Source organism: Ricinus communis, chromosome 4 (assembly GCF_019578655.1).
Source record: "Ricinus communis isolate WT05 ecotype wild-type chromosome 4, ASM1957865v1, whole genome shotgun sequence".
In the NCBI taxonomy this organism is placed as follows: Eukaryota; Viridiplantae; Streptophyta; class Magnoliopsida; order Malpighiales; family Euphorbiaceae; genus Ricinus; species Ricinus communis.
The window spans coordinates 4,182,167-4,200,507 of NC_063259.1; the positions used below are offsets into that span (position 1 = coordinate 4,182,167).

The 18,341-nt window shown below is 36.7% G+C and overlaps 2 protein-coding genes and 1 non-coding gene across 3 annotated transcripts; 1 reads left to right on the forward strand and 2 right to left on the reverse strand.

Annotated features, from left to right (window-relative positions):
* Nucleotides 1-13,478: 13,478 nt before the first annotated feature.
* On the reverse strand, nt 13,479-15,529 carry LOC125369897. Its single transcript, XM_048373263.1, has 2 exons — nt 15,323-15,529; nt 13,479-15,234 (listed from the first exon to the last, which is right to left on the reverse strand). The coding sequence occupies exon 2, from the start codon at nt 15,041-15,043 to the stop codon at nt 14,453-14,455; it is 591 nt and encodes a 196-aa protein (XP_048229220.1). The 5' UTR covers nt 15,044-15,234; nt 15,323-15,529; the 3' UTR covers nt 13,479-14,452.
* A 19-nt stretch (nt 15,530-15,548) lies between these two features.
* On the reverse strand, nt 15,549-16,903 carry LOC125369821. The gene is made up of 2 exons (XM_048373093.1): nt 15,768-16,903; nt 15,549-15,676 (listed from the first exon to the last, which is right to left on the reverse strand). The coding sequence occupies exons 1-2, from the start codon at nt 16,048-16,050 to the stop codon at nt 15,549-15,551; spliced, it is 411 nt and encodes a 136-aa protein (XP_048229050.1). The 5' UTR covers nt 16,051-16,903.
* LOC112535704 lies at nt 16,109-16,215 on the forward strand. Its single transcript, XR_003079788.1, has one exon. It is a non-coding gene; the product is annotated as a small nucleolar RNA R71 (small nucleolar RNA).
* Nucleotides 16,904-18,341: the final 1,438 nt, after the last annotated feature.

Here is an 18,341-nt window from a genome sequence, read left to right on the forward strand (position 1 = left end):
GTCATCATGTATGTTCTTGGCTTTTAAAGGCTTTTCAAAGCATTTCCTCAATCCCCATTGTGTGTAAGTCCAAAATATGCAATACAAAGAAGCAATAAAGTGCAAAAAAGGATTTAAGTACCAAAAGCACATAATTTTATATATCTCTAAGAAACTCAAAGTTTACAAAAGAGCGGAAGTACAAGCAATGACAGAAAAATAAAAAGCCATAATGACAGAAAAATAAAAAGCCAGGGTTCTTTCCTGAATCCCCCATCCTATCATCTGAATCAGTGTCCATCCCCTGAGTCCGCAAAGTAGACAGTTGAAGCATCAGAGTATCAATTCTACGTTACTGAGCGTTAATTCGATGCTGTCGGTCGTCCACTACCCTTGCAAGCTCTTATGGTCTCTCTAAGGAAAACCCAAAGGAGATTAGTTAATATATGTGCATACATACATACATATTGCATTTCATAATACATTCTTTCTTTCTTACCCGCCAGTCCTTGCCAAGGATGAAGAATTGCCTTCTTGCAGCACCAACCAATTGATGGATCTGCTCAAATTGGTCTCTCTGAACTTGTATGGTTATTTGTATTAGTAACATTTTAGGAAAAGAAAGGACCAAAGTACCAAAAGAGAACGACTTATATGTGTGCAAGTATTCGGAGTGAACTCCGGAGGAAGGTAGTGCTCTATGGCAAGCCGGTGCTCCATTGCACAGTGGGGTCTCTAGTATGAGACCATCAAATCTAGGGGAAACATGACACTCCCTAGCATCACATCAAACGTGGTTGTAGGAGGTGCTTTGGAGGCAGCACCAGCGAAGTAACCTGAGATGTGGGAGAGCTTGGGGTGTCGGGCAGATTGCCCCTCAGTCGACTCAAGAATAGTGGGGTAACGACAGATGAACTGCAAATAGAACAGTTAGGTAAAATATCAAAATAAAAAGATAAAGGATTGAAAGTAGATCAGAAAAAGTACTTAAGCCATGATGTCATCGTTGAACAACACAGTCCTGAGCAACTGAGGAATAAAGGAAGTGTAGTCTATCCTCTAGGACTAGATAGTGAGATCATCGGGCTCGTCATATTCCGCTAAACATGTTACTAGCTCCTCCCTAATGAGATCCATTGTCCAAAACATAAAGAGAGGTGGAGGCATAGGAACTTGGCGTCTATTAGGGCCTTGCTCCCACCTATAAATCCTCTCGCCTAAATACCATGCCCGATAGGTAGGATCGACTAACAAAATCATCCTTTGCTCAAGGTCAGTAGTAGAGAGCATGTAAGGGTCCTAGTGACGGTGCTCCCCAAACCAATCGCTCCAAATCTGTAAACTGGAAAGGTAAGTAACTTTACACATAAATTGCAAATATGACTAATAAATTTTTGTTTACCTTGTCCCAGGTTAGGGAGTTAATCCATATGTGGTGTACGTGACTCTGGACCCACTCTAATGGGACAGTATTGCTCGAGCCCTAGCAACTCGAGTAAGGGAAGGCCCATGACGTACAGATAGGCCGTGAGCCCACTAGAAGGCCAATCTCCAAGGGTCAGACCTATAAAACATATGTTAGTAATTATGATGTAAAGAGGAAGAAGGGCAAAAATAAAGTTAAAGTGGAACTTACGTGTACGGCATGCCAAAAGCTGCAAATTCTCTTGCTCCCACGGACAGTGATGTCCATCTGATGGTATAGATAAGCGAGGGCTGCAAATCCCCAATTATAAGAGGAGACCTGGTCCAAATCTCATATAGGACCCAGATAATGGAAGTTTAGTGAATTTCCTAAGTCACTGAACAAAGTGGTCCCAAAAAGATATACTAGGAAGGCCCGGACCATTTAATCCACCTCTCGAGCATTCTGAGGTACATAACCTCTTTATAATGGAGAAGAATGCTCTGATAAGCAATGCAGCGGGAGTTCTTGCACGCCGATAAGAAACCCAGTAAGTCCGTAATATAACACTCCCAAACGTCAAAACATTGGTTGTGAATTGCATCTCGAAGGGCACAAGGATACCTGTGAAGTCGATCCATGTGATGGCAACATAAGAGAGAGAAGACAATGTCAACTCACTGACTAGGGTGTGAAAGGTATGAGTAGTATCCATCCATCTCTCGAGAAGCACATAAACAGAAGTATGATCCATTCTCCTAGTAACAAAGAGGAGCGTAGCCACAAATTGAAGAAAGCCGATGTCATCAATCCTGGCCTAGAAAGAGCTTGGGAGCCCGTCAAACCATTTACGGGCCCTGTAAAAGTTTATGGTGAACTGGATTCGATATAATGTTACTTTAAAAAAGTGTATACACATGTATTAAATGCAATTCACGCACAAAAAGACTCTAAATAGGTAAGTACAACATTTATTTATTCATGTTTTATGCTAAAATGCCCCAAAAACCCAGTTTTGCCCCGTGAGTCGGCACTGCATAGAGCCAATCGGCTCAGTGGGTTAGGGCATGCAATTTTTCATATTTTTCATACATTTTAAGCAAATAACGCGTGTATCTAGTATGTAAGTGACAAGACATAAAATTTAAAGCAGAAGAAATACCTTTTCAACGGCTGAAAACACTAGATGAGTGTTCAATTTCGCCAATAGAGGAATCTCCTCTCCTTTCACAAGCACTAAGTCATTCTGGTGGGAAATCAGTGGGGAGAACTCCTAGTTGGGTACAATTGGAGTATGCCCGGAGAATCTAAATGTTGAGGCCACCATTTTTTAAAACTAGTTCACGGATTTTGGTTAAGAATTGGTTGAGAATAAAAAAAAAGCAAAAAATGATTTGAGAGAAAACAAAGGAGAAAATGAGATAAGGTGATTTGTGAATGCATATGAGGGTATATATAAGCCGTAAAGAGGGTAAAAATGTTATTTAGGCCCCTAGCCATTAAAAATTTTATTTTAGTCCCTAATCCAACACAGGCTCCCGGAGGCATATAGAGGGCTAGTTTGCATCCCGAGACCGAAATTGTCAAAAATTTATGAGTTTGGTCCCTAAACCTATCAAAGATTACGTTTTAGTACCTGTATGGGCCAAATACCAACATAGTTTCCAAAGGATGTCAATTGACTCAGATTGCACCCCGAAGCAGGAATTTCTAATCAAAAGCACCTGGAAGTTAGAAATTATTATGAAAGATAGCCAGAGGAAAGTATCTGCAAATATAAAATCATCATGCATGGTCCCCAAATCGACCGGCATAGTACCCATATCAACAGGCATGATTCCCAAGTCAGCAAGTGTAGTCCCCAAATCGACGGGCATGGTACCTATATCAACGGGTGTGGTTCCCAAGTCAGCGGGCATGGTTCCCAAATTCTAGTCGGTAAAGTCCTCAAAACTGAAGCGGGCATGGTCCCCACATCAAATCAGAAATTATTTTCGAGCTTAAGCGCGTGGTTTCTACAGCTCATCAAGATATCCTTTTTGTCATATCCTTGACATTATAATTAATTTCAATTTATTTAAACGCATGCATGCTTATAAATTTCAACAAACTGGAGGCAGCTGTTAGCACCCAGTTTCCGGATCTTGATATCGAGAGAATTACGGAAAACTTGATGATGAAAGTTATTATCTTTCTCGAGTCTCGAAGATTGAGAAAGGGCGAACCTAAGAGAAGGATGGGAATAAGTGAACTTAAAATTACTTCTCTAGAATCAATTTGGACCTAATTGTTTGAAAAATAAAATTTGAGGGGTAAAACAGCAATTTCACAAGTTTAGGGACTAAATTGTCAAATTTTTTAAAACCTTTGCTCCTTAGAGAAAATCAGCTCTGTATAGAGCCAATTTACTCTACATAGGTTGATTGCCCATTTTCTCAAATTTTTATGCGGTTATATATATATTCAACCTAAAATACCAAAAATTGGTAAAAATAAGTTTCTAGAAGGTATTTATGATAATTATTAGTTTTTTTTAGAAATATTTGTTGATAGTTGTTTAAAATTAAAAGAATAAATTCCTTCTTATTTAATATTAATCTAATAAAGGGAAAGGATAATCACAACTTTTTAAATAATTTAATAATTATCAACATCCTTTAAGGTTTCCTAACTCTACTCCTATAAATAGAAGAGTATGGCCTAGATCTAGGGTTATCTACATTCCTCAAGCTACATTCATTAAGTAACAGAGCTAAGCATAAAAGTTTAGATCGATAAATATAAAGTGAAAACCCTTAGCAAGCCACTAAGAAAGAACTTCCAAGTTAGGAAACCCATTAACGACTGACAAAAACTTTTTGAATACCCAAAACGCAGAAGTAGATTCGCATCCCCTCTTTGTTTCAACAGCTGCCTCATCTCTTGAGACTCATAGAATGACGACTAACGATGACAACTTGAGGGTTCCCCTACATCAACATCTATTCTTCCTTTGCTTCTAGTTTTTATTTATTTTTATTTATAAAAACATGTTAGGAATGTTCTTTAATGTTTATTCTACATAATCCACATGATAGTTTAGGATTTTTTTCTTATGAACATATGTTGATTTTAATGGGTTTTGAATATGATAATAAGAACACCTAGGGTTTGAACTTGAGTTGATTAGATTTTGATTTTGATTAACTAATTAGGTTATATTTCTTTCTTTAGTTAATTATATATGTTCTAACCTAATTTTTTCCCTCTGTGCATGTACAAAAATCAGTTATGCGCTTGAAAATCGAGAAAAGACTGTAGGAAGTCACCCTAAGCCTCTAGAGTTGATCGGCTCAATGCACAGTCGATTCGGTTGTATGTTGAGTCGATCGAATTTGCATATAAGTAGGCTGATCTCAAGATTTTTTATGTATTTTTGTCAATTTCATGCACTGTAACTTAGTCTTTAAGGTTTTCTTTATGTTTTTTTAGCTGTAGGCAGGTTGTAATAGCCAGATTTATTCCCTGCCCCCTTTTATTTTTTCTTTTATCTGTGATGGATGCCTAAATATATGTTTTATGAATGTAATTAAAATTTGACAGATAGACTTAGGCCTTAAAAATTAGACATGGTATGAAAACTGTAGTCCATTAGTTTAATTAAAATGGTAATTAGGCTTTAACTTAAAATCCATATAGACTTAATGGTCTTTGCCATGTTTAGTTTGGTTAAATTGGTCTATATTAGGTTTAGGATCACTGAATTGGCCTCTTTATAAAAGGTAGTCAATTACACTTAAAGGCTAGAAGTTAAAAGTATAACCTCTAATTGGGTTAGACTAGGTGGGCTTTGTATGTAATTAATTAGTAAGTTAGGTTAAATAACTTTGATGCATGAGCTGGGCTTTAATTAAATAGGCTAGACTTAGGTGGACTCACATGCCTTAGAGTTTAATGTGTAAAAATATTATGCTGCATTTATAGGGAATAGCCTACTAAACTATAAAATTAAAGATAAATATACACAAATAAGGAAGTTGGCTTCCGGATCCATCTTTGCATTTGTGATATAAGTTTCCTTATGGAATCGAGAAACGTCACTCATTAGTAAAAGCGTCCCAATTATCTAGATGGCAACTCCCATCTCTATGTTAGTCTCTATGACTGGTTAGTGTGTTCCCGATTAGGTTGAAAAGCCTTGTAGTGCCGTAATCGCTAAATACACTTGGTTGTGCCCAAAACTGCCGCCCACACCCCTATCATCGAGAAATGATTCTATTCCTCATAATGGTCAACATTGTGAGTATCACCAGGCTTTAGGGCATGTGAGGGATCAATGCAATCATCTCAAGCATGAAATTTAGAACCTGATAGACTATGGTAAATGGCAAGTGGTACAACCTCCTTAGGATGAGTATGAAGACTTGTTAGGACAGCCTTCAAGCAAGTTTAACTTCAAGGTCCATTATTCGAGGCCCCTTCGATTGACATTCGGATTGAGGACATTGTATCGTGTGGTCGGGGCTCGAATGATGATGAGAAAGTAACTGGTGACTCTTGCCTTCTAGAGGTATTGAAGGAGGGTGAAAAGAAGTCGATAATGGCCATAGACATTTGGTACATTTCTGGGGATGAGTGTGAAGTCTAAGACAGTGGGGCAGAAGATATATGGGCAGATAATGATTCTGATAAAGAAGCTGAGCCAGTAGGTAATGATAAGGATATGGGGACACAAGAGCTGAAACAGGTTAAGAAAGCGCCAGAAACAGAGGACAATGGGCTGTTAGAAGAGCTGAAGAAGAATAAGAAAATGGCTGACATCTAGGAACTGCTGATGCACTCACAAGATCACAAGAAGGCTTTGATTCGGGCCTTATCCAACATCACCATAAGCATAACAGCTACCTTGAGGAAATGATCAAAATGGTAACTAAGTAGACCACTAGGATGATGACTTTTTCGGATGAAGACTTACCACTAGAGGGAAGGGACCAGAACAAGGCACTCTACATAGCGGCTGAATTAAAGGGGAAGAGGACCCCATGTATGACGGTAGATGATGGGTCAACCATCAATCTATGTCCCTCTCGCATACTTTCTAAATTGGGGATGACTCTGAAAGACCTGAAGCCATCAGACATGCTCATAAGAGCCCATGATGAGGCCAAAAGGGATGTTTTCAGCACCAGTAAAGAGGGGTCCCATTGAAACCTAGGTCAAATTCACTGGCTTGGACATCCTAGTAACCTTTACTCTGTTATTGAGAAGGCATGGTTTCATGCCTTGGAAGAAGTCCTTTCCATTGTGTATTAGAAAGTCAAATTCCCTCATGAAGGAGAGATAATTACAATCAATGCTGAATATGATAAGGTCGTCTCTACTATTCAAGAAGCTGCTAAGAAGCTTGAGACCATCACTAGGTTTCAGGTTGTTGTCCTCTACGAGAACTATATGGACCCTAAAGTGGCGAGTATGTTCAAGAAGATGGACTTAATGCTTGGAATGGGTCTGGGAAAGAATCAGCAAGGATTATGAATTGCGAGACTTCAAAGGATAAAAAGCTTGACATGGCCTAGGATACAATGAGGTGTTGGAAATTGATATTAAAACATAAAGAAAGGCGCAATGGAAGAAATTTAAATTTTTTCTCAATTCCCACTAAGGATCTCATTGATTAAGAAAGTCATAGCACACAAACAAGCAAAAGATGGAGAAGGCTTACAAAGGGAGATTTCGGCCAATCCAAGGAGCGCTTCTTGCTTTGTTGATTCTTGATTCTTCAAGGATAATTGATGCACTTTAAAGCTACTCAAGTGACCAACCTCTTTTTTTTTTATCCACACAACCTTCTAAGCAAAGATCTCATTAGACCACTTTTGGGAGATTGTGAAGAAATGTTGGAGATTGAATGCTAGTTCCAACCAAGCATGATTATTAATTGATTCACCTAGGTTACGTATCTCAAAGAAAATATTTTTCTTTCTTAGATATACAACCATCCTTCAACTTTAACCCTTGCTGCCCCATATGCATCTCTTTCTATATATATGGCCTTTAATCAAAGTCCTTATAGGTTTAAAATTTCTACAAAACCCTAACTTACTTTAAGTTGGGCTTTGTTATCTTAAATGGAATTTAATTAATATAAGAACTAATTCATGGATAATAACCTATCATAGGCCCATTATACAAGGTTTAATAGCTCTTAATTAATTAACATTTAATTAGGCCTAATATATATGAGCTTTAGCCCAAAACTTAGACTCATTTTAATACTCACTTAAAGCCTATTTGTGTGTGACCCAAAAAGTTCCTAACATATTAGTAATGAATATGGATTATGAATTAAACTCTTTTAATTCAATGTTAATTCTCTAATTTAACTTAATCCATATTCATAGACCAAGAATGGCATCTAGCAATGCATCATGACCACCTAAATGCGTAGGAATGATTAAAGTGCTTTAATCAACCTTTATAGTGAACAATCTTACAATGTAATTCAATCCTTTCATTGTACTTTTATCCCAATTGATTCATAGTGCATGGATGTAAGTGTCAAATCTATAATTGTACCAAACATTTTTGTTCTTTATAATTATATAACATTTTGAATAAGATCTATGAAATACTTTCCATAATCTTCATTTTTACAACCTTAGCCAAGGATTTCCATGTTAAAGCATATCAAGAATCAACAGGATGAGGTCTCATGACATATTACCTTGGGCAATAAATTCTTTATTGATAACTTATTATCTTCATATGGCTTTTACTATACCTAATGACTATCCCTTGAGCGCTCCATGTATAGGAGAACATAAGATAGTATCAAAGCATAATAATCCTCATATGAGATAGTACACTATTATCTCAAGTCTAAGGATCACATCTTACATGATTGTCAGAAGAGTATTGTCCATAGACACTTGGGGTAAATTCCATATGGACTACTTAGTAGGGTCGTGTTCAATGAACTTGTTCTTGTAACAAGCACCCATATGCTTATCTCAAAATCCCTATTCCTCAACCTTATGATATAGATTGCTTACTTTATAAGTGATTACACATTATGGTAGTCTCGAGCGTTTGACCAATAGCGAACAATCAATATCTAATTCTTGATCAAACATTGACTATGAACAAAGTTTAGAAACTTATGTAATGAGATCCTCATCACTATAAACTCGCTTTATAATTTCTTTTGCATTTGTGTTTACATTCCATGGTGTTTATCTCTAATGGTTTGGATTATTCCTTGATAATACTCGACTACTCATACCATTAGAGTCAAACAATGCCTTTAGTATAATTGTATGCCATCAATTGCGATGTATAAATTAACACAAATCACCAACAACTCTTTGTTTAGGGCATACTCTAACAATCTCTTACTTGCACTAAAGCACAATCAAAGCCAATCACCATGGTATCCAATACTGAACTCTTTCTTATAGTGATCATGTTCTTGCTAGGTCAAATGACTTTGTTGGAGGATCAACTTTATTATCCTCAATAGGTAACTATTTTATCTTTATATTTTACTAATAAGTCATTTATTGGTAATGCTTCAATATAATATTTTGGATAGCAAATAAAACCTTGGTTTTTTTAAAATGGCTCTATTGCTTATCTAACTCTTTAGACAATAATACTTAAAAACCACACTTTATTCTTAAAGGAACATTAAAGATCCAATTATATCTCATATACTACCTCAAATATAATAAGATATATTGAGCTTAAGTTGTAAGAATGAGCTTTTTAGAACTCTTTCTAAAGTCATGCTTTTGTTTTAAAAAATAAAATTATTCTATCTTGTGAGTTTATTCTATGTGATTCATAATCAACATCTAGAATAGCCATAAAGTCTAGTACATAACATGAAATATATATATAATATAATTTTATGCTTTCGCATAAATCATTCTATTAATAACCTCTTTCTCAATGAGTGTTTATGGCACATATCTTGGGAAAGAGATATGTCATGAGACATCATCAACAATCTATCTTTGATTCTTCCATGTTAAACCTTTTAACATATATGTCTATATATTCAAAGTTTAGAACATTCGTGCAGTTTAAAGCATCTATCTCTATAGATCTCAATCCTAGAAAATAAACTGCATGTTTTATAAGTCTTGATAGACTCATGATAAAGGATTTATCACTTTTCCTTTATTTATATGTCCACAACATACATTATTAGGAAATATTATTATACTCCTACTAAGCCATTCATATACACATGTTTATTCTATTTGAAATTGGAACTTATAATTACATTACTAACCAACCCCTTGATTAAGTATGTAACTTATTAAGATTTGTTTGCTCAACCTTTGTGCAAAGATTTTCATATTAGTTTTCTTCAAAAACTCACTTGCACCTTAATGGATTTATCCATTTAGATGGGTCCACTATAGTCTTCACCTGGTTAAACAATATGGTATCTACAATAGAATCTTATGGCTTGATGCCAACTCTAAGAATTAATGTCAAACATTAGTTCTTAATATAGTAGTCTCATTATTAATGAGAAATAATTACATATTCCATAAGAGATCTCCGTCTCTTATAAATATGTTGTATCCTACTAGACACTAAAAATTATGTATATGATTAGCTTAAAGTTGTGCATCTTATGCTAAGCATCTTCAAGCTTTGTTCTATTTTAATGTTAGTTTATTTATCTTGATCTCTATCAAGATCTATAAAACTCCCACCGCTTCTTTCAGAAAACTCCGTTTATTGAAAGACAATATATCACAAACAAACACTTTTGTTTCAAGAGTATGATAATGTTGATATCTTAAAACCCTTTTGGATATCTTACAAACTTACATTTATTAGATCAAGCCTTTCAACTTTGTCTCATTGTATATATATCTTTTAGACATCACATACTAGTTTATTTTCTATATAAACTTAATGGAACATATTGGAGTTAATGGTTATAAGAGTATACATCTTATGAGAAGGCTTGTAACACTCTTTATTGATATAATTATATCTCATAAAGTTAATTTTTATCATCTTATGAAACTTCATCAATTTGAGTAATTGCAAGTTATAGACATTCTAGTGATGATCCAAGTATTCCATATCATATGATCTAATCTTGATATGATACTTTATCATAATTCTTCCTAAAAGCAAGCATACATCCTATGTATTGCATAGGCATTCGGCTTATGCATCTTTCTCAAAGACAACTTGATTATAATATTGATTTCATAAGACTTATAAGTTACATAACTTGTTTATGTTACTTATTTGTCTTAATATCAATAAGATAATCCTTATGCCTATTTAGGAATTTCTTTAGGGTTTTGCAGTAGGGATTTATTTTCTTACTTTCATACAACCTTCTGTATGAGTTTCTAGAAACATAAATTATTTAACTAAATAAGGCAACAATTGCCTAATATTATTAAATGAAATAATAACAACAATTGTGCTAGAAAAAATGTATAACAATTATTAAATTCTTAATAAGGAAAACAAAACTATTAACTAAACTAAATGACAACAATTGCCTTTAGGCTAGTCTATTCTTTCTTTTCAGAAATTAGAAGCTTGCTCTTTGATGGGTGATGCAACCTACACCTAAGGCAGTGAACCTATTGATGCGGCCTAGCACTAGTGAGTATCAAGGTCGTATCCCTAGAGATCGGGAGAAGCTAAAGTTACTATTGTTCGCTATGTTATCTAGTCTGAAATAAGGTGTGAGAAGTCTAAATTAATTAACTAATGCTTATGAATGCAAATAAAGGAACAAACAGCAACTGACAAGCGAAAGACAACCGTAACAAAAGAAGCAAACCCAAAGGGGACCTAAGTGATGCAATTCTAAGGTTGATTTTATAAATTACCAATCTTGCTACCCGTGCCTAAATCCTGAATCGAACTCGGCTCCTCTCTCGAGCTCACCAAGTTCCTAAACCTACACTAACCTAATGGAATCTCTTCCTATCAGATTATTACAAATTAGCATTAAGTGTGATTTAGATCTATTAAGAGTTATTAATTCTTAATCCGGCGAGTGAATTAACCTTATCTCTAAGTGTTAACTACCAGTTCTTACTATTCAATTTTCAGTTGTAACAAGCATTTCGCAATGTCAAGAAAAACCCAAAAGACAATTAATTCGACTTCTCAAATTAACTGAATCAAACTTTATTATTAAACAGCAAGAAGATTACAAGAATGACAAATAAAGATCTAATAATTAAGCACAATCCATCAACAAAGGTGAATCCCAATGGGTTCGGCAACCCTAGCTACTCATAATGAAAGAAACAAACACAAAAGGAAATAAACAACAAAAAAGGAAATGGAACATTTAACCCCTCTTCTCTCAAATCGAAGTGGAAATGTCGCAAGCACCAACTCTGAAACCAGCCTCAAGTATGGATCTCGGATGTCTCGGTCAATCATCTAGAAACTTCAATCTTTTCTTGAATCTCCTAAATCAATCCTTTGAACTGACGTTGGTCTCCCAAAATGTCAAGAACAGAGGTGTAGAAGTGAGGGGTCACGCGCGTAGAGAAGTCCAGAAATTAGAAGCGGAACCCTATTTCATTTTGTGTGCGCCTACTTATAGGTAGAAGTGCCCTAGCCCATGCCACGGCCCGTGCAACGGACCGTGCAAGTGTGCATGGTCGTGCAATTGCCTGTGCAAAAGCCTCGAATTACGCGCCAATCAAATCGACTCCGACAAATATTGAATATGCGTAAATCATCCATATAGCTTGGTTTCTGCCTGAAAATCAATCAATTTCCCATCAAGAAGTCCGAAAACCTGAAAAACTCAGAAACATACCAAAGTGCGATCAAACAGGAATAAATATGACTCAAATATAAGAATAAACGACTGATAAACAGTCAATAAATATGCATAGAATCATCTACATCAAACTACCCCACACTTAAGCATTTGCTTGTCCTCTAGCAATCAACAACTTACTCCTCAAACAGATACCAAATAACTCAATCAAATACTTTGCAGGAGGTTAGCTCAAAACAAGTCTCAAAACTCCGTGACGAATTTTCTCAAAATCCCCAAATCATTAAATCCTTGAGAGAGAGAACAAAGTTAATAAAGCTGCTAAAATTAAAATGATAAACCATCCAAACTGAGAATTTGAGAACCATGCCTTACAAGATGTCACTCAAAACACAGAAGTGTATATAAGTGAGAATATCGCCAAGCTCTCAACACAAAAGTACGAAAAAAGGTGCTTACCATAAGCTTACTTATAGATCCGATCTCCACTACTGTGAAATAGTCAATAAACATGATCAAAGGGTCTTGAGCCAGGTTGTAATGGGGTTGAGGTAGGGTACGGAGAAATATGGAAAGTAAGCTAAAAGTCGCTGGAAAATTATGCAGGTAATGCAAGAATATAGCCAAGGATCAAATGCTGTACCAAAATTGAACACTAAGTTGCTCTAATAAGATGATGCTCGAAATGAACTTTTTTTTAACTACTCCTACAACAACAGATAACGCAGGATGAAGTAAGACAATGCTCAATCAAAAGTAGTAAAACGATATGTACCATTTGGATCGAAGGGAGCTTCTATAAAAAATCTAGCAACTTAGTGAATATATGCAAATTGATCCAAAACGAAATGCAGCATAAACATACATAATTTCCAGCAACAATGGTAGAAAGAATAGTAGAATGCATAAAAGTGATAAAATGAGTGTCAAAGGTAAATTATAATGAAAGAAAAAGGCTAAGGCTCAAAATTGGTTCACTAAGGGAAAAAACAGGGTTAGGCTCTTGGCCAAAATTGTGTAATTCCTAAGTGCCCAAATCATCTCATGACTATCAAAAATTCATGTAATCTAAAAAATCATCACAAAGCAAGTTCTAGAAACAAAGATTCTGTACAATGCTCACTAATAAAAAATAAAAACCTCACCATTTGAGTGGATTAAAATTGCATGAATTCTCAAACCAAAGTTTAAACAATCAAAAAATCTAATAAGCATCAATATTAACAGTGTTCTATATCCAAGATAAAGTAAAATGAAAAAGTTTAAGGAAAAACACCAGTTTTACCTGGCTTGATTGAAATTAAAAGATTCGTTCATTGCCTTCTTTCAACAAGATTCGATAAAAGCTATACAGGTATCCATTCAAAAGAGAAAAATTATCAATTACTTGATTAAAACAAAGCTCAAGATAAGGACAGTAAGAATGAATGGACTCAATCAATAAGGGAAATGAAAGCAAGATAAAAACAGCAGAAACAAAATTGGTACCTGCATAAAACTAAGGTACCTACCCCATACTTGAGAGAAACACTATCCTCAGTGTGAACAAGGTAGGCACTCCAAGAAAAGAAATAAAATACACACAAAGAAGAAAATTATGGGAGTCCATAAAAAAACTGGAAAACTAAAAGAAAAACAAGACAACAAAAAGAGATAAAAACTAGAAAGTCTACTGGATACTGCCCTTGATGTGTGCTTTAACACTCCAAAATATGTTAGTCCTCAAAATTACGTATGAGCATCGAGTAGGCTAACTCCTGTAAAACTCAAGAATAAACACATCCCAAGCAACATCTAGTAAAATGTTCAATAAAATAAAATCATCTCAAAATAAAACAAACTTAAAACCAACTGAAATATCTAACTAAAAAAAATAACTACATAAATAAAAGATGTCCAAGAATTCAAAAGGCATAAATAGATTCGAGAATGCCTCCCGAAGGTGCTTCTTTTTGTTCGAGTCGTCTAGCTGGACTCTGCAGCAGCGTTCTTGGATCGCAGGCAAGTTGAGAAGGTGGGCTCAATGTAAGTTGGGGCTTGAGGCATATAAGCACAAAGAGAAGGTCCGATGTGTGCGGTAGATGACCAAGGAGGTGCTCTCGGCATCGAGTTGGGATGCCCATTCATCCACTCTGAATTCTGGCTAAGTGACCTGTCATAACAAACTTGCAACTACCCTTCTCGGGTGTATCATAGCACAAAGTCTCAAATTGATACAAGTTGTTTTCTTCAGATGAATAACACATATCAACAGGGAAAGAAACATGTATAGCATCGTCCATTTGTACATCCTGTGGTTACTTATTACATGCAGGACCAATTCCATCAACACTACAAATGACATGAACATGGTCGGTAGGAGAACTATCAAATGGGGGTAAACTAAAAGTAACACAGTCATCCCCTATATTAAGTTCTAACTTTCCCTCAAATACGTCTATTTTAGCTCTAGCTGTGGCAAGGAAAGGTCTCCCCAAAATCAACGGTACACCATGCTCATTATCCATATCCATAACCACAAAGTCCATAGGAAATATGAACTTATCTTCCTTGACTAGCACATTCTCCACAATCCCCCTAGGAAGCTTAACAGAACGGTCAGCTAATTGAATGCACATCCTAGTGGATTTTGCCTCCCCCAAACCTAGCTTATTGAACAAACTAGTGGGCATGACATTTATGCTATCCCCCAAATCAGCTAATGCATCATCAACACACAAAATACCTAAAGTGCAAGGAATAGTGAAACTCCCTGGATCGTGATGTTTCTCTGGCAACTTGCTCTGAAACACTGCTGAGCACTCTTTGTTAAGCTGAACATAGGCTACCTCCTCCAACTTCCTTTTTCTGCTAAGTATGTCCTTTAAGAACTTGGCATACTTCGGCATTTGCTCCAATGCATCAATAAAAGGAAAGTTAATATGCAGTTGTCTAAAAATATCTAAAAACTTACTGAACTGCTCTTGCGCTTCTACTTATTTGAATCTAGCAGGATAAGGAATCTTAGGTTGATATTCCCTGACTGGAATTGATTTCACCTTTTGTCCTCAAGTTCCTTAACCTTACTGCTAGCCTCAACCTGCACATCAATAGTGGAGTCGTAAAAAACAGGCTTAGAAGCAGCAGAAACTAACTTACCTGAACGCAAAGTGATGGCGTTCACGTACTCCCTCGGGTTAGACTCAGTGGTGCTAGGGAGCGCTCCTTGTTGCCTCTCAAACAACATCTTAGAGATTTGGCCAATCTGGGTCTCCAAGTTATGAATCGAGGCCTGCTGATTCCTAAGTGCACTATCAGTTTGCTGGAACCTCATCTCCGTAGATGTCATAAACTTCATCATAAGCTCCTCTAAAATTGATTTCTTTTTTGGTGGAGAAGGAAGCAGCCCACCGGTCACATCGCGGTCGCGATGAAGTCTCTGAAAACCAGGTGGACCTTAAGCATTATTGTTCCTCCAACTGAAGTTGGGATGATTGCGCCACCCAGGGTTGTATGTGTTGTTGTAAGGGTCGTTCTGCTACCTTGGGGCATTCCCCATATAATCAACATGCTCAACATTAAAAGACACAACAGAAACAGATGGAAAAGTAGAGGAAGATGAAGCAAACATACCTCCCACAGTACAGTTCGCACTGTAGTGTGGGGCACTACAAAACTCGCAGCCAACATTCGCTGCATGAACTGGCATCTGGAGTTGTTTAATCTTCTTGGTCAGAAGCTCCACCTGAGCTGCCAAGGCTGCTGTGGAATCTACTTGGTCGACCACTTCTTGTCTTCCTGGTCGGCTCATAGAGGATTGCCACTGATAATTGTTCATGGCCATTTCCTCTATCAAATTCTGAGCCTGCTCGGGCATCTTACTGTTTAGTGCCCCACCTGCTGCAGCATCCACCATCTGCCTCGTTGTAAGGTTCAACCCGCTGTAGAAGGTTTGAACCTACATCTACACTGGCAATCCGTGATGTGGGCAGCATCTCAAAAGGTCCTTAAACCTCTCTCATGCATCGTACATGCTTTCATCATCAAACTGCACAAAAGAAGATATGTCATTTCTAAGTTTAGCCGTTTTAGCGGAAGGAAAATACTTATATAAAAAGTTTTCAGCCAACGCCTTCCAGGTAGTAATTATCTGTTGTGGAAGAGATTACAACCATCTATTGGCTCTGTTCCTCAAGGAAAATGGAAACAATCTCAGCCGAATGGCGTCATCGGTTGTTCCATTTATCTTGAATGTGTCATAAATCTCTAAAAAGTTGGAAATATGAGCATTGGGATCCTCGCTAGGCAATCTTCCAAACCGCATACTCTGCTGGATCATTTGGATAATATTGGCTTTTATTTCAAAATTGTTGGCTGCTCTAGAAGGTCTGACTATACTAGTTTTCGTCCCATCCAAAGATGGTCGAGCAAACTCATACATCGTCCTCTAATCGTCATCGGCCTGGTGGTTGTGGTTCACCATCGCGTCAGCTCCTTGAATCTGAACTGTAACTCCGTCCTCCTCCTCAACTGCCTTTAAACGTCGTCTCAATAATCTGAGAGAGCATTCCAGGTCAGATAAGAGTTCTATAGGATCAAGGTTAGAGCTCCTAGTCATAAACTACCTGAAATCGACAACCAAACAACCACCAATCAACAAAAATAATAAAATAAAGAATAAAGAATAAATAAATAAACAGATAATGACTAAATTAACACAAAAGCAATTCACTCTAGTTCACCATTACTTAACCCCGGCAACAGCGCCAAAAAACTTGATAGGCTACTGATGCAACCTACACCTAAGGCAGTGAACCTATCGATGCAGCCTAGCACTAGTCAGTATCAAGGTCGTATCCTTGGAGATTGGGTGAACTTAAAGTTACTACTGTTCGCTATGTTATCTAGTCTGAAATAAGGTGCGAGAAGTCCAAATTAATTAACTAATGCTTATGAATGAAAATAAAGGAACAAAGAGCAACTGACAATCGAAAGACAACCATAACAAAAGAAGCAAACTCGAAGGGGACCTAAGTGATGGAATTCTAAGGTTGATTTTATAAATTACCAATCTTGCTACCCATGCCTAAATCCTGAATCGAACTCGGCTCCTCTCTCGAGCTCACCAAGTTCTTAAACCTGCACTAACCTAATGGAATCTCTTCCTATTATATTATTACAGATTAGCATTAACGTGATTTAGATCTATTAAGAGTTGTTAATTCTTAATCCGGCAAGTGAATTAACCTTATCTCTAAGTGTTAACTACCAATTCTTACTATTTAATTTCCAGTTGTAACAAGCATTACTCAATGTTAAGAAACAACCCAAAAGACAATTAATTTGACGTCTTAAAATAACTGAATCAAACTTTATTACTAAACAGCAAGAAGATTACAAGAATGACAAATAAAGATCTAATAATTAAGCACAATCCGTCAATAAAGGTGAACCCCAATGGGTTCGGGAACCCTAACTACTCATAATGAAAGAAACAAATACAAAATGAAATAAACAATAGAAAAGGAAATGGAACATGTAACCCCTCTTCTCTGGAATCAGAGTGGAAATGTCGCAAGCACCAACTCTGAAACTAGCCTCAAGTATGGATCTCAGATATCTTGGTCAATCGTCTAGAAACTTCAATCTTTGATTGAATCTCCCAAATCAATCCTTTGAACTGATGTTGGTCTCCTAAAATGTCAAGCACAGAGGTGTAGAAGTGAGGGGTCGCACGTGTAGAAAAGTCCAGAAATCAGAAGAGAAACCCTATCTCATTTTGTGTGCGCCTACTTATATGCAGAAGTGCCCTAGCCCGTGCCACGGGCAAGGGAGGCCGTGCAATGGACTGTGCAAATGTGCATGGCCATGCAATTGCCCGTGCAAAAGCCTCGAATTGCGCGCCAATCAAGGAATCGACTCCGACAAACATCTAATATGCGTATATCATCCATATAGCTTGGTTTCTTCCCGAAAATCAATCAATTTCCCATCAAGGAGTCCGAAAACCTGTAAAACTCAAAAACATACCAAAGTGCGATCAAACAGGAATAAATGTGACTCAAATACATGAATAAACGACTGATAAACAGTTAATGAATATGTATAGAATCATCTACATCTCTCTTGTTTCTTGTTCTTCGAAGTAGCAAGATAAACCTTGCAGTGCCTTCTCCAATGTCCTTCCTTCCTCCAATGGTGACATTT